The sequence below is a fragment of the Ischnura elegans genome, chromosome 12, assembly GCF_921293095.1.
Source record: "Ischnura elegans chromosome 12, ioIscEleg1.1, whole genome shotgun sequence".
NCBI lineage: Eukaryota > Metazoa > Arthropoda > Insecta > Odonata > Coenagrionidae > Ischnura > Ischnura elegans.
The window spans coordinates 44,970,659-44,997,559 of record NC_060257.1 but is presented as its reverse complement, the minus strand read 5'-3'; the positions used below and the strand labels follow the sequence as shown (position 1 = coordinate 44,997,559).

The 26,901-nt window shown below is 36.8% G+C and overlaps 2 protein-coding genes across 2 annotated transcripts in view; both read left to right on the top strand.

The window, feature by feature from the left end:
* Window positions 1–8,872, top strand: part of LOC124169659 (integrin alpha-4-like) — a 38,393-nt gene extending 29,521 nt beyond the window's left edge. The window contains exons 5-15 of the mRNA XM_046548311.1: window positions 1,990–2,063; window positions 2,166–2,214; window positions 2,319–2,456; window positions 3,810–3,898; window positions 4,892–5,131; window positions 5,997–6,105; window positions 6,188–6,373; window positions 7,714–7,884; window positions 7,991–8,133; window positions 8,247–8,309; window positions 8,787–8,872. Coding sequence (XP_046404267.1) covers window positions 1,990–2,063; window positions 2,166–2,214; window positions 2,319–2,456; window positions 3,810–3,898; window positions 4,892–5,131; window positions 5,997–6,105; window positions 6,188–6,373; window positions 7,714–7,884; window positions 7,991–8,133; window positions 8,247–8,267 — 1,220 coding nt within the window. The 3' untranslated portion in view covers window positions 8,268–8,309; window positions 8,787–8,872. The remainder of the gene's footprint in view (window positions 1–1,989; window positions 2,064–2,165; window positions 2,215–2,318; window positions 2,457–3,809; window positions 3,899–4,891; window positions 5,132–5,996; window positions 6,106–6,187; window positions 6,374–7,713; window positions 7,885–7,990; window positions 8,134–8,246; window positions 8,310–8,786) is intronic.
* LOC124169660 (integrin alpha-V-like) lies at window positions 8,790–22,474 on the top strand. The gene is made up of 11 exons (XM_046548312.1): window positions 8,790–8,928; window positions 10,064–10,286; window positions 10,681–10,844; window positions 12,468–12,549; window positions 14,045–14,158; window positions 14,307–14,433; window positions 18,031–18,285; window positions 18,432–18,528; window positions 19,390–19,522; window positions 19,627–19,742; window positions 22,223–22,474. The coding sequence occupies exons 1-11, from the start codon at window positions 8,810–8,812 to the stop codon at window positions 22,296–22,298; spliced, it is 1,506 nt and encodes a 501-aa protein (XP_046404268.1). The 5' UTR covers window positions 8,790–8,809; the 3' UTR covers window positions 22,299–22,474.
* Window positions 22,475–26,901: the final 4,427 nt, after the last annotated feature.

Sequence of the window (26,901 nt, the reverse complement as noted above, 5' to 3'; positions counted from 1 at the left end):
CGCACCGCCGGGCCGGATTAAAATGGGCGCCGAGGTGACCACGACGGCCGTCAACGGCGCCGTGCCGTCAACTGCGCGATTCGATTCGTTTAAAGACATCAATGGACACGTATGGTTATTTGAAAGCACGAAGCGCTAGCAGTTGGGGGAAGGGAAGGAAGGAACAGAAAGGATAGAAGGAGAGGGGAATCTCCTTATTAGCGGACGGATCGTCGGATATTCGGCTCTCCACTGATCTACAATGCAAAATAAAAATCATTTCGACATCGGCCAAATCTAATATCTAATTCTTCGGGTGAGAAAGCGTCTCATTCTAGATGTTTCAGGATCGATAAATGGGAAATAATTTTTCAATTTTCTTTGAATCCGAATATGTTTAGTAATGTGTGCTTCTTTCCCTGCCTTTCCTGACCGATTGGCAACAGCTGTAATCCAAACTATGCGATTTTGTTGTATCTAGCTGCTGTCCTACCTTCCCTCAACACCTGGGTGAGGGGTATCGAAAGGGAACCCACGACATGAAACATTTCAGCCAATTTGTACGTTATACAGTACTATGGTTATACCGTAGCTACCCAGCACTAAGTTTGAAAACACCACCATGATAGGTTGTTTTGGGGTTGGACTGTTTTTTTATCGTGGTTCCAGCTTTAAATATCAAACGAAGGATAGGAATTTTAAAATACCAATTTTAATTCTAAAGATGTGACACTTTGTTAAAGCACGTCGGTAGCGATATACATATACGTGCGAAAGAAAGGGGACCCGCAAAACGACAGCTATCATTCGAACACACAGTAACTTAGTCAAAGAAAGCAAATGAGGAGCTTGTTGTTGCTACTACAGAAGCATTTTTAAAGGGTTTATTTAGTATAGAGAAACTTGACAATCCAAAATTTCTGGAATGGCTCTCAAAGTATACACATATAAGGTAGTGGGGATTTGCCGTTTGCCGATCGTATTCACCAAGATTACTAACTTGAACCATTCATATGCCTTGAACCAATATAAGTTGAACCATTTCTTTCATTTAGTTTTATCAGAAATTTTGTACAATCGAAATTGTGTTAAATGTTATGTAAAATGCTTAATAAAAGTATAAATATTCATGAAACATGTACCATAAAATAATAAAACGCCTATAAACCTGGGACAAATGTAGCATTATAATAACACCGCCAAGATTTTCTATAACACCGAAATCACATGGTTTTAAAACGAATTTTAGCAAAAAATAAAACCACTTTCACGGACCTCTAATCATAAGCTGTAGGCAGTGATGTACCCCGAATGTAAGAAATGCATTTGCCTTTGGTTTAGTACGGGGTGAGCTCCACCCTCACCTATTAAAATGAACCTTGTACGTGAACAACCAAATATATATATTACCGTAACAGTTGCCATCACGTCATGCTGTGACGTTGATACTAGACTAAATTTCTCGATCTTGATCCTCGGTAGCCTACATTACTCCTCTAGTTTTCTTCTAATGGACTATTTTTTAAGGAGTGGTATAAAAAATCCTAAATCTATCTTTTTGTTCGACAGGGAACCAAAAACAATTCTGACAGAAACTCTCTGAGAATATGCAAATAATATATAAAGTTTAGAAAATCATTCAGAGGCTGTGGATGACTTTGGATCAATTAATTTAGACTTATTTGGTATAATTATGTAGGACAGTTCAGACAATTTGAATTCAATATTCTCATGGCTGAAGCATCTTCCTGCAAGCAGACTGTCACAAATTACATAAAATGCACGTATGCAACTCCATAATATTTGGCTATCTATTATTAAGAGCATAACGATTTTCTTTCAGCATCTACTAAATTATTTTCTTGCATGCATTGATCTCTCATTTTGGATCGGAATAATTACCAGTTCATTTCACCCGCAATATAAGGGGCACAAAACAATGTTCAATTTATATCTGAAGATGAAAATTTATGCTTCGGAGTGAAATTTCTACTATTTTTTCTGTTTTAGAAATAACAGCCCACCGCAAGGGATCAGTATGTCACACAAATCAAAGAGGTGGATTTTCTCCACATTTTGTGAAGGTAAGGAATTTATCCACATCAACCAACCAATTACTCAGCTGTAACATTAATATTTAAAAAAGAAACAGCTTCTTAAATTTTTTCTGCTCATTTCATTTTCAGAAGACTGCCGAAATAATCATCGGTGCACCTGCAGCCTTTAATGGTCATGGTAAAAAATACCTTACTTTAAGGAATCATGAATTAATTTCCACAAAATAAGTTTCTAAACCAATATATTATTGCTCATTGCTCTTTGCACCTGTGAATTTTTAGGAGCAGTTGCCCAATATCGTGATCGTGGGAATAGAATGGGAAACCAAGTGTTAATCAACAACTCAACACTACCTTATTCTAACTACATTGCATCCAAACCATTCCTGACAAAGGAAATGAGCCATGAAGCTTACTTTGGTAAGTGATTTACCTCCTTCAATATCATATGCTTCCTTGTTCATTCTTGGGTGTAGGGACTCACTATGCATTGGTTACCTCAAATACCCAAAAATAACCGGGACAAAATTTTTAAAAAATTAAAAATTAAATTTTTTGTCTTACAAACGTTAGTCACCTCCGAAGTACTCTCCATTTACACTATTATATTGTTTGAAATGTTTTTTCCACTACGCAGAACACCTTTGGTACTCATTGTTTCTGATGCCTTGCATCGCTGCCTTTGATTTTCTTTTCACCTCCATAATATGACCAAAACATTTCCCTTTCATTACCATTTTCATCCGGTTTATAGGTGCGAGATCTGGTGAGTAGGGTGGGTGAGGAAGCTGTATCATGCAATTTATACCAAAAACTCAAGTTGCGGCAATCAGCGACATGTGCTGCTTTTGATCAGGAGGCAACAAGCCTGGATGAATTTCGAATTTGGGGCTATGAATTTTGCCATGATTCGTCTCAATTGCTAATCTTCTGCTAAAATTTGCTGTAATGAACTACACGAATGACCAGGTTGTTCAGTGAGTCCGTCAATAATACGCCTCTTATCCTCACACACAAGGGTTAGAGTTTTTTTTTCAACAATTTGATCAGTTCTGGACCTGGAAGGCTGGTCTGGGCGTTGAATGTCTTTGATCGACATGCTACTATGTTTGAATTATGAATACCACTTGTGCACATGAGTATTTTTAAAGTGTGTTCTTTATAAGCTATAGACAACACATTAACCATGTCTGACTCAATTTTACTGAGCAGAGAGCAAAATTTCAACACTGTACGATGTTCTCGAATATCAGCCATTTCAAAAATTGAAGAGGTCAACTCTAGAAATCACATTTTATGCTACTTTGGCACTTGAAATTACACAATTGATGGGTCGTCAGGAAGCTGTTTTGCTAAAACATATCAGCAGAGTAGAATCTTAGAATAGAGGATTTATATTACATATGTATATACATATATTATATTTCGAAATGTTCCTCGGCGAGGTAAATAACATAAATAACCCTAGGATGGGCAGTATCAGAACACACAGGAAAAAGAATATAAACTCACACTCACTAAATTTTCGGTGGCATTACCACCTTCCTCGGAGTTAGGTAAGAGACTCTTACCTAACTCCGAGGAAGGTGGTAATGCCACCGAAAATTTAGTGAGTGTGAGTTTATATTCTTTTTCCTGTGTGTTCTGATACTGCCCATCCTAGGGTTATTTATGTTATCATATATTATATTTTATATATATCACTTTCACCTGTTTGTTTTTTAATAAGTCCTCTGTAATGAACCTATACTGGGTATCTCACTTGTTTTTCAGGATACTCAATATCATCTGGAAAGTTTAGTCAAGTGAATAAGACTATGTACGTTGCCAGTGCTCCAAGGTCAAATTCATTGAAGGGAAAGGTGAGTTGGTTGATGAAAAGAGATGGAAATGGGTGTTTATTTGGTATAAAACATTAAGTCTGCCTAACTTATTGCTGTTATCATAGCACAGAACTCTAAGAAGTTTCAAAAGTAAAATCATTGAAGTATTTGCTTGAAAAAATATTATTTCCCTTAAAAACATCTGCAATTTTTGCTTCTAGAGGGAGGCAGTTGCCCCCTCCCGCTCCTTGCCGGGTATGGCCATGAATCCTCAATGTAATGAAGAAGAGAATTAAAATGCTGGCCAATAAGGCCATGTACATTCGCATAAGGGTTGGTTTAATTACGTATTAAATAACCTTAACCATAATATATGTGAGGTGTTTTCTTAAAATATGTAATGAGAATTTTAGTTTTTTGAAAAATGCTTATTTATTCCTCTACATTAATGTAGTTGCCTTCAAAATAGTCCCTATTAGATATTATACACTTGTGACAGCGCCATCTTCCAATCCTTAAAACACTACTCATACTCTATCTTTAGTATAGCCTTTTGCTCTGTCAGTGATTTTTTTAATACCATCAATGCTTGTTAATCGATGGCCCTTTTAAGTTGTCTTTATTTTTGAAAATAGGAAAAAGTCATGTGAAGCCATGCCTGGTGAATACAGAGGCTGGGGCATCATTTAAGCATTTTTTTTGGCCAAAAATTCATCTACAAGCAATGAAGCTAGAGCCAAAAATAGCCGAGCTCATAAAAATGTCTAACCTTAGAGGCTGCTGCAGACTGAAATTTTTATCATACTTCTAGGTTCTTTAATATTTTGATAATCAGGCTATCGAAACTCTCGAGGAATTTAAAAATTTATTTCCTTTTATTTTTGGAACACTCCTCGTATTATGCCTTAAAGCTTTTAAACCCATGAATCTACATATTGTATATTCTCATGAATAACCTGCACTCTGCATATTTGATGAGATAGGTATGAATCAATTGAAGATGTTTATGATACCAAAACCTTTTCCTCCTAGGTGTTCATTTTTGATTTTCCAGAGAACCCTGGAGAACCAATTTCAATGAGGTTTGAGCTGGAAGGATCTCAATTAGGGGAATATTTTGGCTACTCCTTATGTGTGGTGGACCTTGACTCTGATGGACTGGATGACTTAGTCATAGGGGCACCCTATCACACATTGGATGATAACACAAAAGATATTCACAAGCATTCCTGGGATGAAGGCAGAATATATGTTTATATGAATCAGATTGGAGTAAGTTTTAAAATACTGGTGTGTTAATTAAATGCACTAAAGCTGAGAGAGTATATTCAAATGAAATGGACTTTATGGAAAAGAAATTATTTTTGTCGTTTTAGTAATTCACACATGTGTGATTTTTTTTTACTTAGGCTCATTCTCTTTTCATCCCTTTCCAGAAAATAAGCATGTGTTCTTATTCATGGAGTTGAAATAGATATACTGATTATGTTATAAAAAACTTGAACGGAACCTAAGTACATACTTAAAGTGCCACAAAAAAACTAATTGTTGACCAAAATACTATGAACACTCAGGCTTCAAGCTCAGTTGCAAATTTTTTTTGAAGAGTAGGCATCTTATACTTTTTTAATTTTTCTGTGGCATCTTTTTTGGAATAAGTATTTGAAGTATAGTGCCCTTGGCTATTCTGGTATGATGGTAAACATTAATAGTTCATTTTTAAGTTCCAGCAGAGAGCAATGTTAATGACTTATTTTGCATTTTTGGACATTCATACCAGTTTAGCTAGGCTGCACTTCACTGTGATATATAATCATAGCTAGAGAAGCAATACCTTGCCTTACATCACATCTTCCTAAAGTCCATCAACCATAAATTTGTCTACATACATTTTTGCCTTTTATAATATGTATCTCCAACCAAATTTGCACTTCATTTTTCAAGCATTTCAAACTTTTCCTTATATCCAAATGAAGCCTTCAGCTATTTCAGAGAGTAAAAAAATTGCTTCACAGTATTTTTTGATTTTACTGAACATGACTTAGATACTTAAATATCAATCGATTTCAACATAAACATTTTATTATAAACTTTGCAAGCACGTTAGAAGGTGATAAAATTCAAATCTTATTTGCAGACTGCAATGGCTGATTCCGGACTCCAAATAATGGGGACAAAACAGGCTGGAGCTAGATTTGGCACATCAATAGCTAATATTGGAGATATTAACAATGATGGTTTTTCAGGTGATGCAAATTATTTGTGCAGTAGAGGTAGAGATATGCAAATTTCTGATATTTGTGCTTCAAATCAAATTTGCACTTTTAGATGTTGCTGTTGGGGCTCCGTATGAGGGGTTAGGTCATGGTGCTGTGTATATTTATCATGGATCAAGAGATGGCCTCATTTCTCAATACAAGCAGAGAATCTCTGCCACCGAGATAAACCATTCTTTGATGGGGTTTGGAATTGCCATTTCAAATGGAACTGACTTGGATGGCAATAATTATAATGGTAATTATATCCATCAATATACTGGTAATTTACATTCTTATGCATAAATTAGTATCTATAATTTACTACACATTAATGTAGTTTCTGTCAGTGGCGTAACTAGGGATATGCTTTGGGGGGAGGGGAGTTGAGGGGTATACAGGGATGACTCCCCCAGGCAATGGGGATCCGGGAAAATTTTTGAAAAATGACATGGCTGGAAATACATTTTACATCATTTTGGCACTTAACATTTGTGTTTCATGAAAAGGTTAGGTTAAAATTTGTAATATGTCACAACTAGACAATACTTTTGAATATTATTTTTATTTCTCTGAGGCTTTGGGGGGAGATCCCCCATATAGTTACGCCACTGGCTTTCGTATCAACTTCTGGCCCCAAGAAGATTGCAGTCAGTGCCAGGTGAAATAATATTCAATACTTTTGATAAACTCCTATCTCCTACAAAGAGAAAAAGTGGTCACTAATGTTTCAAAAATTATCTTCTCACTCAAAATAACTCAAATTTAATGAAAACGTATTCCTGATAAGTTATATGTAATACAAATCCCAATATGTTAACTTGTAATAATTTTTAAAATTTGGCTACAATACGTATCCTCGTGTTAACGCAACTTGTGTTACATAAAAGTTGTGCAGTGAAGTCAACTTAGCGGGATTAAAGAAAAAAACGAAATGAATACGTATGTACTTCAAATGAATGTATGCTCATTGCTAGAAAATTTGAAGCTTTGGAAAAAAATAAAGCGCATATCATAATTATTAAATTTTCTTAATTTTATGGGTATTTTGAAACTAGTTGTTATCATGAATGGCATCAACTGATGGATTTCCAATGCTAATTTGAATACTCGGGTGCCATAATAAAAACATGAGTTGCTTGAAATCATTTTAATCCAGTACTATGATATTTAAAATTTTACTTCTGTCAATGAAATATTAGAAAACGCGGAAAGCGTTACCAGGTATAAAGGTTAATTAGCCCCACCATCTTTAGGGTGAATCTTGCATTCACCATGTTGTAAGAAAATGGCTGGCTATATCTTCAAAAATTTGATGGCTATCAAACCCTAAACCTGGTGGGAAACTTCAGCACTCATCAGTATTTATATTTTCCCAGAAAACCTGAGATAATTATAAAAAAAAACTGACTCAAGGCTATGTGTTTCATGCATGCATAATAAAATTGCAAAAATCCTAAACTCCAGGAAACATCATTTTATATATAAAAATACAATGGATTATAGTACTGACAAAACTGGGTAAAATACCATCACATCACCCATCAATGAGATATTAAATCTACTAATGCTGTCATAGATTCTGTTTTAATCTTTCAGATATTGCCATAGGTGCACCCCTATCAGGAAATGTTGTTCTTTTGAAATCACGACCTATAATTAAGTTTCAAACAAGCCTAACTTCAAATTTAGGCAAAATGGATGTCAATGCCAATGGATTTATGAGGGTCTGCATTAATTACTCTGGAATTCATACTCTCCCGTCTTTGGGTATGTTTTTTACTCTCTTAAATGAATTCAAGCAGAGAGAAATTTTCATTATGTTCAATCTTCCGTAATGTAACTTGATACACTACTTTACTTTTTATAATTTTAGTTGCCGCCATAAATTTATCAGCTAAAAAATTGGCCAAAGAGGTGAAGATAGTGGTAAATGGTACCAAGCATGAAATCTATACATATTATCCAGAACTTAAAAATAACATTATCCACTGTGATAGATTTGGTTTGGAAATAAGAGTGAGTATTTGAAAAAAATTAACAATATCTCATGAATATTACATGAAATTATAATTCTCATTGACATTTTGAGGAATTGAGGCTTTCAAATCTTTCAATAATGAGAATTTGAGGTTCTTCAACACCAATCATGATGAAGATGGATTTCAAAATAGCATCAGAAAGAGAAATACCAGGTAGATTACTTACAGCATTCCTAGAGAGTCATTGACTAAAGGATATCAATGAATATTCTCATTTTTTACAACAATGGAATAACTTCAAATAATTTTCATTATTATTGCTCTCTTTCCCCTTGCTTGAGAAAACACAAAATTATAAAGGAAAAAAGAGTAAAAATACACAAAACAATAATGCAAATGTATCTATTTACTGTGTCAGCAAATGTTATGAGTACCAATATTTTAAATTAACCATTTTTCCTCTACTTCAAATGATGCAAATAAATGAATGTGATCATGTTCCTTCTCAATAATTTAGGGATTGCTCCATATTCCATTGAGATTACCTCAATGATAATTATTTTTTGACCCAATTGTCTTTAAAGATCTGACCTCCAATTTAAATTTGCTATTTGATTTTATTTATAAAACTATTACTATTATAAAAACTAAAACTATTGCACAAAAATATACTTTTATTTATAATGACAGAAAGTGGAATCCTACATTCTCCAATGGCTGACCCTGCACTTCCGAACAGCTCAATATATATGCTGCCTCAACCACTTAACTGTGGAGATGACCACATATGCACAACAGACATTGAGACCCTGATCACAATATCTGGAGTGATGTAAGTTTAAATGTCATCTGCTCATTAATAATGATCCATTAAAACCACACTGGACTTTGCAACACAATTTTTATTGTGCCCAAGCAGTAAGGGTCCTTTGCTGAATTCATGGACGCTACTTTCAGCTAAGGGTGCCAAATCCCTATTCCCATTATTTTAAGGCACCAAGTGTCCTCCACTCGTCTTCCTCCATGTGGTGCTGCCTTTTGGCGGTAGTGCACATTAAATAAATTCTATGGGTTCTGCCACTACATGTCTTTCCATTATCCTCTCAATGATCTCTGGAGGCTGGATTTGAGAAATTAGATTCATGGAAGAATTTTAACCATAGTGGGTGTACATATATCAACCGATTTCCTTGACTTTTGGTGTAAAATTAAAAAAAAATTACAAACAAAACATTTTAATATGTTTTTTAGATTTTGGTTGAAGGAATAATTTCTCAAAATTATCCGATGTTTCTTTCCTAAGTCCCATAATGGGTAGGGCCCTTCCTGCTGGCCCTGGATTAAAGGATCAGGGGGAATTACAAGGGTCTTTAACCTATTCTACCCATCCTGGTAGAAAATAATGGAAGATTTAATATCTAGCTACCATTGCCATGGGCAGATTTATGGGGATACATGACCCCCCCCACACACTTAAATATTGACAAGATTTTTAATATGGTTATCATTACATTCATTTTGTTTTGTGTATCATGGAGCCTCAATCATTTTAGTCTTGAACCCGAGTCAAAAGACAGATTTGCCAGTCATTGATCATTCACTAGTCAGCGCTCGAAAAAAAAAGCAGTGCCCAAGTGGGAAAGAGGATCGATAACTGTCATTATAATATATGTAATTTATTAATGTTTTCATGTTAATAACTTGCATATTAAAATAAAGAGAACATTTCGTACAGTAAATGTTGTATGTTGTTTTTAATCTCAAATATGAGAAGACCTTTTGCCTGACAGATCTGTGTGCCCTCCCCCCAGAAAAAATCCTGGATCCACCCTAGGCCTTAGCTGAGTGTCCTTTGTGCTTTCTCTGCTCTGAAGAGAGCTCTTTTAGCAATATTATGCATAAAAAAATTGAGAAGAGTCATCTATGGAGAAATTGCCACCACAATAATGATAATGACTTCATTCCAGGATTCCATTCCTTATTGGGTCCAGAAAATTTATGAACATGACAGTGGTAATAATAAACCATAAGGAGCCAGCAAGTTTGGTCAAAGCCAAGATTATTTACCCCAAGATTACTCCTCTCAGAAGCATACCTCAAGTCTGTCAAGATTACACTAAATCTGGGTCTAAGTTCATTTCATCATTGCTGGTGTGTGACATAAGTAACCTCATGGCTAAGAAGGAAAGGGTAAGTTCAGATATTTACTTTTTCTCACAATTTTTTTACTATTAACATCAATCAATTAACAATATTAACAGATTGTCTTGATATTTGCATTAGTTGTTCTTTTCTTATTTTGCTAAATTTTCCAATCAGCTGAAAAAATGTATGTACTTTTTCATGATTATTAGTATATGCACTACCATCTCAAGGAAGTGCAGAGCCTGATATTCAATTTTGCTTCTAATCAAATTCTATCTAATTATTTTAATATTATTATTTAAGAATATTTTAAGAATTATATTCAATAATTATATAGATCATGAGATGCTGGAGCATCTTGCATTATTTTTTTAATGAATATTTTGTACAGTATCTATTTCCTGATGATTTAATACACACAACTGCTTTCCAATTTCAGAGACGCATACATTTATCATTTGATATGAAGAATATAACCAGTAATCAAGAAAAACTTGTATATAAAATAATCACAACTTCTGCAGGTGAAGATCTTCACCCAGAGAATAATGACAAAGAATTAGTAATCCCCTTGCAGACTATTTCAGATGTATCTATTGCTGGGTAAGGTCATGTTATATGAAATGTTCTTTTCGATCAGTTATCCATTTAAATTTAGCAATTAAATCTATGATGAAAAGTTAAGAGAACTTTGTAATTCCACATAAAAATATGTACTGTACGACCCAGGTTTCGACGTGGCATGTCATCGTCTATTATGATGCATAGAAGGCAGAGAATCTGTCCTATGCATCTGTACCACAGTATCATATGCTTTGTCAAAACCTAGGCCGTATATTAAATATTATTATGTGGAATTACAAAGTTTTCCTTACTTTTCAATATGTCAAGTTGATTCCATAAAGACACACAGGAAACAACTAGGTAATAGGGTAGTTTCCTTCATCAAAGAAAACGAAAGGTATTGATTGCGATTCGTTACCCACCATTAGTGTATTCATAATACACAAATTATTTCGTTTTAGAAATACCGGTTTAGACGAATGGCAATGGTCCATTTTTATCCTCATTTGAAAAGGGTCAGATTGGCGCCCATGCGATGCCACTCCACGTGACGTCACAGGGACCTAGTTTCTATAGGAGAAGATAGGAGTTATACATCGTCTGAGGTTACCAATGCATGCATGAGGCGCAGAGCTCAGGGAAACATGTCTTAATAATCACTTATTAAAACTGGCTAAGGTCGGAAAGTTTTCCTCGTTTGATGAGGTATTAATAATCCTTATTTAAGCCAAGCGCTACCAGCCAGCAGGGTACTCAGCTACCCGCTAGCAGCCTGCGTCGTATCAACGCTAAGCCTCGCCTCAAGGTCACCTCACAGGGCGGCACTGGGGACCAGAAATACGTCGTACGGAGAAATTTCCCAGCATTCATACTTAGGCGTCGCGTTTTCGCGCGCTTGAAAATTTTCACTTTTCATTTAATTGCGAAAAATAGATACCGTCATTTAAAAATCTAAAAGCATGAAATACGTACTCCAGGAGTAATAATCTTTCAATTTAGGCAATAAAAAAAATATAGGAAACCACCCTATTATAACAATTAAATACGTAGAAATAATAATATCAATCCATGGAAATGTTTGAAAATTCATCTCTTTTGCAATTACGAGTGATGAGCAAAATGACTATCATATAGTATAGATGTGATATGGTACCAATACAGGAAACAGAAAAAAGTCAAGAGGGGGGCGCAAAAGATATACATATTTAGCTACCTTTACTTTTGTCATAATTACAAATTATTAAGTCACATGCAAAGTTTAACAAAGTTTTATTTAAACTAATAATATGCATATACAATACAATGCCATCTTATGGTATAAAAAAGTTATTATTGTGGTTCTGCAATGTTAGGCAATGTGGGCAGCCCCGCAAGGGGGGGCGTGTGCCCCCATCGCCCACCATATGTATCCGCCACTGTATGGTACAAAAAAAGCACCCATTACACTTACAGATAGATAGAGGCCCTTAAAATTAGCCCTCTAGTACCCAAAATCTTTCTATAATATATTTTTATTTTCACTCACAGAATCGTATGAGAAAGGTGCTGGTTTCCACCCTTGGCAGTGAATACGTCTAGCTTCAAAGTTTTAGACTAAGATTGCTTGCTGACTCTGTAAAAATTTGAAACATAAAAATAAACAAGGTTTATATTTTATTCCAGGAAATCGTATCAAGAATCTGTATACTTTTACAAAAACAACTATACCCTGCAAGATATAATTCCGTTTAAACATGTGTACGAAGTAAGTTTAATTTCAAGAGCACTCTCATTTTAAATAAATCGACCAATTACGAGGGCTACTTGGAAAGTAACCTCCATTTACTCACTACGTGAAAAGGGGAGGGGGGTAGTGCTGCCACTGTTTAGTCAGCACGCATAGCTATAACTACAGCATACACAAGAGATCACATAATAAACTTTTACAAAATAGATGAAATATTTTCAAATCGAATACAGCATGCAAATAACACATCAGGACATAAAAATGAAATCTTGAAGTTACTCAATCAATCATAGCAATAAAACCTAAGTATACATAGTATACACACACACTCATCACAGTATTTAGGGTAGAACATGAATAATGATAAATCATCTACTCCTACAAATATGGCATGCAATTTCAAACAGACCTGAGGTAAATATAATTAAACATTAATTATGAATAATTGAAATCACAATGATGACTAAATGCATACTTTACAAGTTCGAAAATCAGTAAATACTTTCGAATAGCATAGTCAAAATTTTTAAACATGCTAATGGTATTAAAACTGTGATATTAGACCCTCGTCTTAATGTGACTCAGTCTCCCTATTTGCTGAGACCCCGAGAGCGAAACTGAGCCGATGCGGGAATGGGAAGTGGGCACTCTTACAATAGGGTGGTTTCCTATTATTTTTTTATTGCCTAAATCGAAAGATTATTACTCCTGGAGTACGTATTTCACGCTTTTAGATTTTTAAATGACGATATCTATTTTTCGCGATCAAATGAAAAGTGAAAAATTTCAAGCGCGCGAAAACGCGACGCGTAAGTAGGAATGAAGGGAAAAAGTCCGTGCGATGCATTTCTGGTTCCCCCTCCCGCCTGGTAGGTGACCTTGATTGAGGCTCTGAGCGCTGATAGGACGCAGGATGCTAACGGGTAGCTGAGTACCTTCCTGTCTGGTAGCGCATGGCTTAAAAAAGGTTTATTAATACCTTATCAAGCGAAGAAAACTTTCCGACCTTAGCCAGTTTTAATAGGTGATTACTAAGACATGTTTCCCTGAGCTCTGTGCATCATGCATGCATTGGTAACCTCAGACGATGTATAACTCCTATCCTCTCGTGTAGAAACTAGGTCCCTGTGACGTCACGTGGAGTGGAATCGCATGGGCGCCAATCTGGCCTTTTTCAAATGAGGATAAAATTTGACCCTTGCCATTCGTCTAAACCGGTATTTCAAAAACCAAATAATTTGTGTATTATGAATACACTAATGGTGGGTAACGAATCGCCATCAATGCCTTTTGTTTTCTTTGATGAAGGAAACTACCCTATTGGATAATAAATTTTGCAAATCTACTTTAGCGTTTTTTTATTTAAAAAAATGGAGATTACTTTTGGTACAGCCCTTGTACAATAAAAATATAATTTTAATTTTTATCTTGTCCAATGTGATTATCTCAGTGTTGAATAAATGTATGGTTTTAATTTTATATGCATACCTCTATTTACTTGATTTACAAACAGGCATACACCCTTGGTCCCAGCCCATTAAATCTGGCTAGATTCATTTTCAAAGTTCCTACATCTGTGGAAACATCATCAGGGAGGAAAGAGTTCCTGAAAGTGTACCATCCTCAGGTCAGCACATATTTTTGTGTGATACACATGACTTTGAGTTGTTAAGTATACATTCAAATATACCTAATTTAATTTCATCAATTAATGATTTTTTCCTTTTGGAGTGCAAAGGTTGGTGAATAATTTTGATTTATTTGACATATTTCAGACTTATAATGGGTACCCATCACTCATGTGTTCAACTGAACATGACTCATCAGATGACTCAAATTTTCTTCCTTTTGAAAATCATACCAACGAAAACCATCATGTGAAAGTGGAGAACACTAGAAATAGTGGGTAATTTTTATTAATTTCTGTTATAAAGGCAATGGTTAATACCCAGATATTACCCTTGCATGCCTATTGTTGGCTATAGCCAGCAAAGTTTTTCAAATGGAAAAGAATAAATGTGACCTATTCCCAACACAGGGGATGGGGAGTGACCACATCCCAAGCAATAAAATCAGGCATGTCCCTACCCCTTGGGATGCAGATTAACAAGGGATCAGGCCCACTCTTTGGGACCTTCACTCAACCCTCAACTCAACCTTTAGATGTGTCATGAGTGACCGCATGCACACCCTTCACTATGGAAAAATACAAGTGATGAAACAAGTCATCAGCTTCACTCTCCTTGATAATATGACTTAGAGAAACGGAGAATTCACCTGTCCTACTTTAAATCAAAGAGGAGTTATTAAATATAGGAAATATCTTTGGGAAGGCCCTCAAGACCAGAAATCCAGAAAAATCAGTAATCCAGAAACCTTTTGGTCCCAAGCTTTCCGGATTTGAGGTCCTCAACTGTTCAATTTTTTTTGTTAAGAAATGCAATTTTTTACATTAATGAGAGAGGAAATATAAAAAATGTAGAGGAATGAGGAGCCATTGGATTAGAATACTCATATTCATAGATTTAACGAGGCCAGCATTCATCATTTTCTCTCTTGATTGATGTAGCCATCCCTGTTCATTCGCAATTTGAATAAGTATGTCAAATACATACATGAATCCAATAGCATATATGTACCTATGTATTTATTTGGTCTGCAAAGCCACGAAGTTTCTTTACTGCTGGTGGTCCAATACATCGGGTTTTCTGGATATACAAAAACTTCCTCAGACCTATATATTAGTACACCCATGTCTCGTATAGCGCAATTTCGATATAGCGCAAATTCGTCCCTCGGGGAAACATTGCAACGCAGTGTAGCCTAATCAAAAATCTTAAACGCTCTCGTGATAAAACGTGAACTTGCGCTAAGTACACACGAAATTTCTATCAATTTACGCTTATTAATATTATTTCTTTCCTCAAATCTTCTTTTTTGTTTATATATTAATCGAAATTCATTGCTGCGCAATTGCCAAAAGTATTACTCGTCATTGGGTCTAGATAGCCGGCCTACCGAAGATTTATCTCGTCTCCTTAACAGAATGGTAATAAATAATTTAGATCGTTAATTAAGCGTGGGGCTAGTGGAAATGAGTTTTTTTTCAGCAATACGGTTTGAGACGTATTTTTGCCGTCGTAGGTTACCGGGCGATTGACTTCCAGGTAGAGCGTCTACGCTAAAGCCTTCAAGGTCATCGGTATTCACGGAGCGGTGACCGAGTTGCGCATGAATAACATCAACACATAAAAGGGTCCGCTATAGAGTCTTAAACACAATGGCTTCGTTCCCTCCCCGCAGTCATAGCCCTTCTGCGTCTCAGGAATACAGTTCAGCAGAAGAAGGTGATTTAGATAGAGCCATACAGGGTAAAAACCAAGAGAATATGGCAAAAAATAGGAATGCGTGTAGAAAAATCAAGAATTTATCAAGAAAAACCATTAACCTAGAAGAGGACTTGAGAGAGGTCAATTGCATTGAAAATGGAGAGCGTCAAAGCGATATTGCGCGGAAGTTTAAACTCACGATGCCTTATTCTGAATAAAGACGAAGCTAAAATATCAGTGACCTCAGCCGCACCAACTTCAACCAAGCGGTCTACACATACGGAAAGTTCATGGTGAATCAGTACAAAAAGACGAGAGTGGTAATCGCTCCGAGACATTAAGTGAAAGCTCCGGTTGGTTCCAGAATTTAAACGGCAAGTAGGTATTTTCAGTGCGGCGATATCAGCTGGTGAATCTGCAAGTGTTGATAGCGCAGCCACCACAACATTTTCTGATGAACTCCAAGCTGTTATTGAAAGTGGCTCCTTTCCCCCTCAACTAGATCTAGTGTTGACGAGACGATATTCTTTTGGAAAAGAATGCATTCTCGTTCATTCATTTTCAGGGAAGGAAAACCTGGGTCAGGTTTCAAGGCATTTAAAGACTGTTTCACGTAGCTGCTAATGACTCGGAGGACTTAAAATTAAAATGATTTATCATTCATAAACTCCGCTAGCTTTGAAACGGCATTTAAAGTTGCATTTTCCTGTCATTTCGATGAGCGACAAAAGGGCCTGGGTGACACAATAGTTGTTTTTAGACTAGTTTGAAAAATCATCAACTGCCGGCAACGCATTACGATCCCCTGAGATAGCAGATGTTAGCCCACCCGCACGACAGGACGGAATTTCGAAAGCACGTAAGAATTTTTTTTAACGTGAATAAAAGTCTTTGAATGCGTGAATACTATCTTTAAAGATGTTTTTAACTATAAATATTTATAGAAATAATGTTTTCTAAGGCTTTTTATGGGAATATAGATGTTTTAGAGGAAATTCAATACCCAAGACCTATGCTACCAGGAACGCATCCCTATCTTCCCTATGTTAAAACGCTCTCGTATAACGCAAATTCGTATAGCGCAAAGACCCCAAGGAACGCATCCCTTGCGCTATACGAGACATGGGTGTACACCGTATTATATTAATATGAATTCTATCATTATTTTGTTTCCTTTCTAAAAATAACATTTAGGTCGCATAATCCTCTCATTTTTTTGCCCCCCAAGCATATCTAAAGCATTGGAGAAATTTCTGGACCCATTAACCCCTTGCACTGAAATGACGAGTCTAACTCGTCATGAACTTCCAATGCCAAATCACGCAATGAGGAGTGTAGCTCATCATCAGATTTTCATAATAATTTTATCACTATTTAAGGGAACAATATAAATATTTTGAAATTTAACAATGCTAAAACATCCATAATGTGCATAAAGCAGTGGCGCAGCGAGAGGGGGTTTTTGGGGGATATAACCTCCCCCCATAGATCAGAGAAACTTATAAATTCAATCCATAATACTTAATTGGATAAATATTACTTATAGAATAGTGTAAGTTTTAATAAAATATCCCTCAGTAAGCAGTAAAACTCACCATTTTGCACCATGTGACTTAAACATTTTCAGAGGAAGGGCACACGCACCTCCCGCTTACCCTGGCAGGTATTCTATACCCCCGGTATTAGTTGCACTTAAAACCCCTCCTGGCCTTAATTCCTAGCAGCCTGCCTGGCATAGAGAACTCTAATTTCATGAAATATGATGCATTGGAAGGATTTTATACAAGTAGCAACAGCTGTATTCTCAATGAATAATAATAATTATAATCACATTTTAATTCCCTCTTCTATATTGGTTACTACAAAATATCATCTCATTATCTACCATTCAATTTAAAAAGAACCACAGAAAATAAATTGAGGATGAGAGCATGATATTCAGAAAACAAATTTAAGTGAAAGAGGTTTGATAAATAAATAAATAATAATAAATTTATTGCTACAAATACTAATTAAAAACGTGAAATACATACTGCAAACTTCCTGAATACAGCTTGGCAGTCTTTGCACATTCCCCTTAAAGTAGGTTGGCTATAAGAAGGTGAAGGATATACATTGATTAATTTTCTTTGTGCAGTTGACTCATTACCAATCCTCATCCTCACGTCAGGTGAACACCAAATGATGATGGAAAATTATCATGGTAAAGCCAGAAAAAAGAGACAGTTGGAATATATTGAAGAAGAAGAAGAAGAGGATGGCAACATTCAGCTTAGTCCTCTGCCATTAAGCCAAGCATTTCATGCAGATTGCACAAAGCCTACCTTCAAGTGCACAATACTCTATTGTGTCGTTGGCCCCATGCATGTAACCGTAACAAGGGCAGTCATAACTATTCCAATGGAACTTTACCCAGCTATTGCAGGTGGGTCAACATCTGTCTCACTTTTTCTTACCAAATGATTCAAATATGCTTAACTGGGAAATATTAGTAATTATGTAATAAGTTTGGGATTGTTTTAAGTTATTATGAAATGATGTATGGTGGAAAAGAATAAATTTTATTCACAGAAAAATTACTAGATGGAAAAGATCTGATGATACTGCATTCATTTGGTGCAATAACTGCTGAAGAGATACCTTCCTTATATCAGCCAGCCATTCATGAGTGAGTTAATGTACCTTATGCATTAAACAATAGCAGGATAATTACATTCTATGCAGGCATGTAGCCAGAAATTTATTTTCGGAAGGGCTAAGTCTAATTCAAATCAACAGTTCCCTTTAAATTCCAAAAGTGAACACATTCCCTTGGTATTTAGACCACTTTATTGAGAGATTTATGCAAAATTGTGGAACTATGCATTTAAAAGCAAAACAAGTTTTTGTACGTATTAGTATACACTACCTAAATTTGACTTATGACCCAAGCAGTAGACAATATCCATTGGATATAAAAATAAGGTTGATAAATCCAAAACCTGTTGTTATCACACAATGGATATTTTGACCAAATTACTTAGACATCCCATTTGTAGCATCCAAAATGAGTTGTAAAAATGGCGTTTCATAGATATCCAAGTTGTACTACCCGTAATATTAAAAAATTGTTGGTCCAAACAGTATTCATTGGTAGCATATGTTCCATATAGAATTGAAGAGCACAAATGTTTTGCCTGTATGTACGTGGGTTACCAAAAACCATAATAAACACGTCCATTATCTACTCATCATATGTTGTGAAGATATCTAAGAGATGTTACGATAAGTCCACTGTTGGACATCCCTGCAACATTGTTTAGTGGGTCCTTTGGATATTTGACAGATAACCATACAATGATAATTGGATTAATGAGGATATTGTAGAGACGCCATATGTTAACGCTGAAAATGTTGACTGGATGTTGCTGGGATATTGATTGCTGCTTGGATCCCGGCTATATACCTGATGTATGACCTTCTCTGCATGTTATTATTAAAAATGCCATACTTGTACTTCCTTAACATAACCAAATCAATTCTTTTACAGGCCGGATTATGTAAATGTTTCAACAGCGTTTTTTGCTAAATATGAAGAAGCCGAATTCGACATATGGATTCTCCTAGTCACTATTTCAGGAGGAATTATGGCATTATTTCTTATAATTTTAGTTCTCTTTAAGGTAATAATAAATACTTTCAAGCTAAGGTGAGACCTTGCAATGGAAATTAATTTTATAATATTTAAATTAAAAATGATTAATGAGGCAAATAAAATTATTTATAGGCTGGTTTCTTTGAGAGACATAAAAAAAGGGAGCTAGAAATGCTCAAGCTGAGGTTGAAAATCTCTGCCAACCCAAAGCCTGCTCTAAAGATTTCAAGGTCTTGCTGCTTGGAGAGGTAAATATAAAATACTACTAGTTTCTTTGGTGATAAAATGAATCCACTCCCACGTTTTTATTGAGCATTGGTTGAGTGAGAGTGTATGAGAACTTAACACTAACAAAGCAGACCATCTTATAAATTGAGTGCAATTTTTTACACACATGGAGTGGTATATAGTCCACAAATATCCACAAGGGAGATTGACTTCTCGGTAGCTTAACTGGCTAAAGCACTCGGCCGGAAATCGAGGGATACGGGTTTGAATCCCGGTCAAAGTGAATGCTTTTCCTCTGTGGATTTTTCGCACGATTTGTGCATTGCGAGCGACTCTGTAGAGTAGATTTAGTTATCACTGTGGCTAGTCCCGGTATACTTAAATCAGAACTGAGGCTTGCAACTAGAATTGAATAAAATTTAATTGGTGACTCCAGGGTGTTGCTCCTACCACTAGCCTCAGTCTAAGGATCAGGTTGGGAAAGCTCAGAAATTAGGAGTCCCGAGGTGCATCTATGAGCATGTGTGAATTGCGACCGGTTTCGATACAGCGTATCATCGAAACTGGTCGCAAATATATTTTATTTTGTGGAACAGCAAAGTCTTTTTCTTAACCTTTGTCCATCATGAAGGAGTTCCACCATGTTACGCCAACCACCATTGCATAGATTGAAGGTTGATTGATTGCTAGTTGTTTTTTAGGAGCTTGTCAAAATGTGTGCTGCAATCGAAATTTCTGCCAAGTGTGTGCTGTTATTGGATTGTTTGCAGTTCTACGATATTCGGCAGCAGCAGTTCTTAGTGAGCTGTGTATGCTGTGTATGGCCCAAACAGTATGAGTGAAGGAGTTGTTCTGGATTGGGTTTATGCATATGAATATATATATATAAAATGCATATGAATGGGTATATGCATACAAATTGCTTTGCTCCTAGCAATTTGAGGACGATAAAGAGCTGGAAGATGTGGTCACCTGATGACTCAAGGCACAGGTGAAAGATTTTTTTGCAGTAGGGATTTCAAAGTTAGTTTATAGGTATGATGAGTGCCTAAATTTCCATGGAAATTATGTTGAAAAATAGAGAATAGTCATAGTTTTAAGATATAAATAATAAATTTTGTAAATCTACTTCAGTGTTTTATGTACATATAAAAATCAGAGGTTTCTTTCCGAACGGCCCTCGTAGTTTCATATGAATGATACTCAAATGAAAATTAAGGGCGGCAGTAGTGTAGCAGTTACAAAGGCAGATTCAGCATCAAATTTTGGGGGGGTCGTGACCTCAGTTCAGGGAGTATGGAATACCTCCCGGAAGAAAGAAGTGTTTTTAAGGCCTGGTTACACGCTACATTAACACACACAAGCTAATGTACGTTTGTGTGAATGATTTTAGTGGACCATAACGGAACATGTACGAATGCATGAACCAAATTAGAACAGGTTCTATTTTCTGTGCATGCATTCGCACAAGTTGGGTGGTTACACAGTGCATTTTGGTGTTCATTCTCGCATTCATACATTTAGACATTAACCGGTACCTACGTGTTAATGTATCGTGTAACCAGGCCTTTACAGTAGGGAGGTTGGGGGGTGCAGGCTCAGGGCACATCAGTGACGGATGCTAGAGGGGATTCAGGAGGCACGTTCCCCCCTTGCTGGGCCGCCTTCATTGCCAAACATTCCTGAACCATAATTGTAACTTTTTTATGTCACAAGATGGCATTGTCTTATATACATATGTGTATAACCAGTTCATATAAAACTTTCTTAAACTTTGAATGTAAGTTGATTATTTTTCATTACGATTAAAGTACAGGCATCCCCCGAGTTACATAAGAGATGCGTTCCGGCAGACTATGCGTAAGTCAAAATTTACGTAAGTCGAACCTTTGCGTTGGCGCTTCAGAGATTGCTGTATAACAAGTTGTATCATACAGGAATGAGAGCAACCACATACGCCACCACATCCATCGCTAGAACTGCAAATTTTCACGTTGATTGCTGACTTGGGATTTATAAGCGATTTTTCTACAGAAATTAATGAAATTTCCTTCGAGGAATGACAAAAATGGGTCACTTTGTTATTTTTAGCACTTGAAAAACTCTATAACTATTCGATATTTTTTCTACCATAGGTTGTATGAGCGAATATCTACTTCTTCGTGCTCGCATTCGAAAATTAACGTAATCATTTGAAATACGGTTATCGCTTACGTAAGTACGGATTTACGTAAGTCGAGACATACGTAACTCGGGGGATGCCTGTAGTTCAAGATATCTTTTGCACCCCCCTTGAGATTTTTTCTGTACTGCTATGGGGGCACATGCCCTCCAGACACTAAAAAAATAGACAAAAGGTTTTAATAAGGTTATCATTACGACCATTTTGTTTTGTGCATTATGGAGCATCACTCATTTAATTTCACATTCATAACTTTCGTATTAAAATAAGGAGAATATTTCGTATAGTAATTGTTGTATCTTTTTTTTTAATCTTCAGACCCTTGTGTCCTCCCGCAGAAAAAATCCTGAATCCGCCCTTGGTAGGGAGTACTACCAGGGACGGTCTGGGGTGAACGGGGTCCCTTGGCAGGGGATCATGATGGAGCCCTTACCTGGAAAATTTTAGGAAATTGCATGCCTGGAAGAGGATTTTACCCTATTCTGTCTCTTAAATACCAGATAAAGGTTAATAAAAATTAGCAATTTTGTAAGAAAAAATACCATGAAAAGTGAGATTTTCACAGAAAATAAAATTTGATTAATTATTATGGTTTTATTATTCATTTACTGAATTTTCTCCTTGAAACTGCACTGAAATCAAGAAAAAAATCCTTTTAGAATAACCCTTTCAAAAAAACATCAGGTTATCTTTTATCTTCTGACACCTTTATTTTATTCATTTTTTAATGCAATCTTTCTATACTGATTGTAAATAAAGCAACAAATAAAAACTTTGAACTTTATAATTGCAAAAATACTTTGATTTTAAGTTATCTAGGTCCTTTATATTTCACCTTCCATACATGCTTCACGATAGACACAAGTGCTGTGTGGGCCACCTAAGCTCAGGGCCCTCAGCGATTGCCGACCAGCCAAACTATAGCCAGACCGCACCGGCTTGTAGCCATTCATTTGCATATACACTCCCTTTACTCCTCTACAAGAATAAAAAACTATTAAACTAATAAAGATTAAATATTTTCGATAAAATTTGGGGGTTCATTACCCCTGTGATCTAGGCCTGTGCTGGGCCACCGGGACGTATCCTAGCACACCCCCTGCCTAGAAATCTTTGGCACCCTCCTGTTCCAAAACTGACAATTTTTACAGTCACAATACCAACATTGAGCACTCAACTTTTTTTCAATCATACCACATTTAACAGCATAATTAATACCATCTTGAGTAAACTAAGCACTAATTTGAATTAATATAATTGAAGCGGTATGGGATACTCCAGTAATTAACCTCACTTCAATAAATTAAACAGAAATAAATTCAACCACGTTTATTACGATGGTAATCGATACAGTTGTTCTATATCTCTCAGTGGGGATGTCCTTCTCCGTTACAGTTTCATCAGCATCTATCTCTCGCGGCGCCTCCCTGGCGCTAGCTTCCGCATACCCTATTGGTGACAGCAGGGACCTCAGGGTCCCAGCGGAACAACCTCAGTCAGGTGGCTGGCCTTGGTGATAGCACTTGAAACTAAGAGCTCTGCCACATCACCCCCCTGGTAGTGAGTTACCCCAGTGTGGAGAAGAAAAAAAAGGGAAAAGAAAGAAAAAAGCGGAAAATTGGCAACTTTTGGAGGAAGAAAAATTGGAAAAGGTTTGAGTTGGTAGTCCAAAAGATGCTGAGGGAAACGGATGCGTCTCTTAGGGTGGCCGATAGGCAGGGTATGTTCTGCTGCGTGTTGTGGCAGCGGATGACAGATTTTAATTGGCGGTGGAAGCGCTCCACCATCCTGTTTGCTGCCGGATGATATGCTGATGTCCTCAAGTGGACTGCACCAGCTATTTGGAGAGCTGGTGGAAAAGGGCACTCTCAAATTGCCTGCCTTGGTCCGTGGTGATTTGCTGAGGCATGCTGAAGCATGACGACCAATCCCGAAGGAAGGTATGTGCCAGGGTTTCGGTGGAGATGTCCTCCACAGGAATGGCCTCAGGCCACCGTGTAAAGCTGTCTTCACATGTGAGGCAGTTGGGATAATCACGGCAGATGGGAAGGGAACCAATTAGATCAATATGGACATGTTCAAATCTCCTTCCTGGTAGAGTGAAATCAGAAAGGGGTGAGGAGACGTGCTGTGTTATTTTGGATCGCTGGCAGGGGATGCACGAACGAGCCCACTGACGGCAATCTTTGTTTATCGATGGACACAAAAAACGAGTAGTCGCTAATTTGGTGGTGGCTCTCACTCCAGGGTGTGCAAGGTTATGGATTGAATTGAATGCTTGGCGGCGGAAAGCTGGTGTGTCATACGGTCGAACGTTTGATGTTGATGTATCACGAATTAATTACACACTGCATCCGGGGATTGGCACTTTATTGAGGATTAAAGCTGTCTGGGAGTTGAGAAGGGAGGCCAGTTCCTCATCAGTCTCCTGGGAATGGCCTAGTGCCTCAAAATCAATTGCACGAGTAACTTCTTCAATCCGGGACAAGGCGTCCGCAACAACATAGTCGGCCCACGCTACGTGACGGATATCTGTTGAAAATCAAACATGTCTGCGGTGGTAAAGTGGAGTTGGATTGAGTCCATATAGCGGAATACTTTGTTTATTACTGCTCACTTTTCGTGATATCCTTATTTCTAATCGTTAAACCTAGATCAAAAGTTGCAAATAATTGATACATCGTGAGGAATATGATTAGAGAATTTGTTTACCTCTGAGTGTTGGAATTAGTTAAGTCTAAAATGTACTACATCAGGTCATATGGGCAGGGGCAATTTAGCACTGTTAAGGCCGCCTCCCGAGGACCCGGATTATCTGTCCTAGATGGAGGAAAAGTCCAGAGAATGGTCGCGCTCGAACAGTGGTTTGGTCTGGTATACCAGGGCCCAAGGCGATATGCGGAGAAAAATTGGGATAAATTGCCTGTAGCCTTGGGAGACATATTTAGTGGAATATGTCACAAGGTACCGTAACATCAGGGTGTGTGATACGGGTTGATTTCACAGCCGGCATGCAGCACTCATCCTAGCCTTTAACAGAAATCTCTAAGGATATCGAGAATTTGTGATCGACTTTGAAAAGAGATATGCAGAGAAAATTGTGAGAATATGCATACAGTCCTTTGAGACACATCAGACAGTCTGGATGAGTAGGCACCACTCAAAGAGAGAATTAAATGCCAATTTTTTAGAGCGTTGACATACTTCTAACCGAATAAATAGAATAAATACCCTGCCGATAAGGTTTTTAACCCATATATTTGACAACGCTTCCAATGCCATTTGCAACAATGCCTTTCTGAAGACTGGACAATGGTGTAATATATAATAACTCAGAGTAAGGATGGAATAATGGTGAAATAACTGAAATATTACTGAATAATGGTGTAACAAGGGAGATGTTTCTTAGTGCATCACAGTTGCTATTTAAGGGGTATAACCGGCCTTTTACAGGGCGGCTGTATGGTGCAAATGAGGAAAATGTATTAAGGTATGTGTAATTCGACGTCCAGAACGTTCAGACCATGAGTGTCGTCAGTTGGACTAACTCAACGACTTCATGGATTTTGGCATTATAAGATACTGGTTCCAATGGGATTTCTGTAATTCCATTCCTTACTTAATACTTGTATAGTCTTACTCGCACATTAAAGCGTATGATAAATGTATGCTTACCTCATTTAAGAGGGGAATCATAACAATGACTAGCAGTGCCCACCAACGTGCTCTCCACCCAGGTTGACCTCGCTGGGCTACCGGTTGTTACCTAGTTGCTTTGTTGTTTGTCTCCCGTTTTGTGGGCAGGCTGTTTTTGGTCTGTTTTTGTACGTTTTTTGCCCGCAAATGGCGAGCAACGGCGCTGGGACCAAGTCTAAAATGTGCGTGCAGAGATTCTGCGTCGAACGCAAACTACGTCATGTATTTTCCCAAGAATTAATGATGTCATACGAGCACAAGTTTACTCGTCTCACGACGTGCACCCTACGGGCGAGAATTTTTTGTTCTCAATCAAGGCCTTCGGACCACTTCGACTCCAACCACGAATCGTTCTCCTGTCGCCGTGATGTGGTGAACGTCCGTCGCAGAAGCGTCGCTCTATCTTCCGTCGGCGGACTGCATTTTATTTTCGTATTCAATGAGAGCTGACCAATTCCACTTCAATCCACGAATTCACTTCTTGCCGCTCTCGCTATATCGGGTGCGAGGCAAAGTTTGCGTTCGACGCAAACAGATTGACCCACTACAAACTTAATATATATAGAGATATTGATTAACATATATATAATATTGACCCACTACAAACTTAATATATAGAGATATTGATTAACATATATATAATATGTTAGTCACGTCACATTTTGGAACGCTATTTGTTGCGCGGCGTCTCAAAGGCACATATTTGGATTGGTTAAACTAAGTGTATGTACGTAGAAATTACTGTTTTAACTTCATTAACACATCCATTGAATACTTAATTTCATGAATGGGCAACAAATCTATGCATTATAGTGATTGAGATATTTGTATAAAAGACTGAATACTACATATTTTTTCGTTTCTTACACTTTTTCTTTCATCAAAATTATGTCAACATGTTTAATTTGAACGGTAAATGCAAACATATTTTCCGAAATTTCACTGTTAAGATTTTTCTAATAACTAACAAATAACTTTGAATAAAAGGGGAATTATTGATTTGGAGACATTTTATATTGATAGCGTGTTCAGTTAAACTTGAAACACATTAACTGCTATCAGATTGAAAAGATATTATCCGATGCAACCACAAAATTGTTATGTGTACGTTTTCAGTTAATTTTATCCATCTACATCAATGTAATAAGCCACCATAAATGTGTATAGCAGAGGAGAAAACGGTGTATTACACGCCAAAGTTCACTCAAATTATGTGAGAACCATAGTAAATTCTTCGCAATAACAGATTTTTCAGGTTGTAAATTGATTACAATTAAAAAAAAATTCGTGGTAGTAAAACG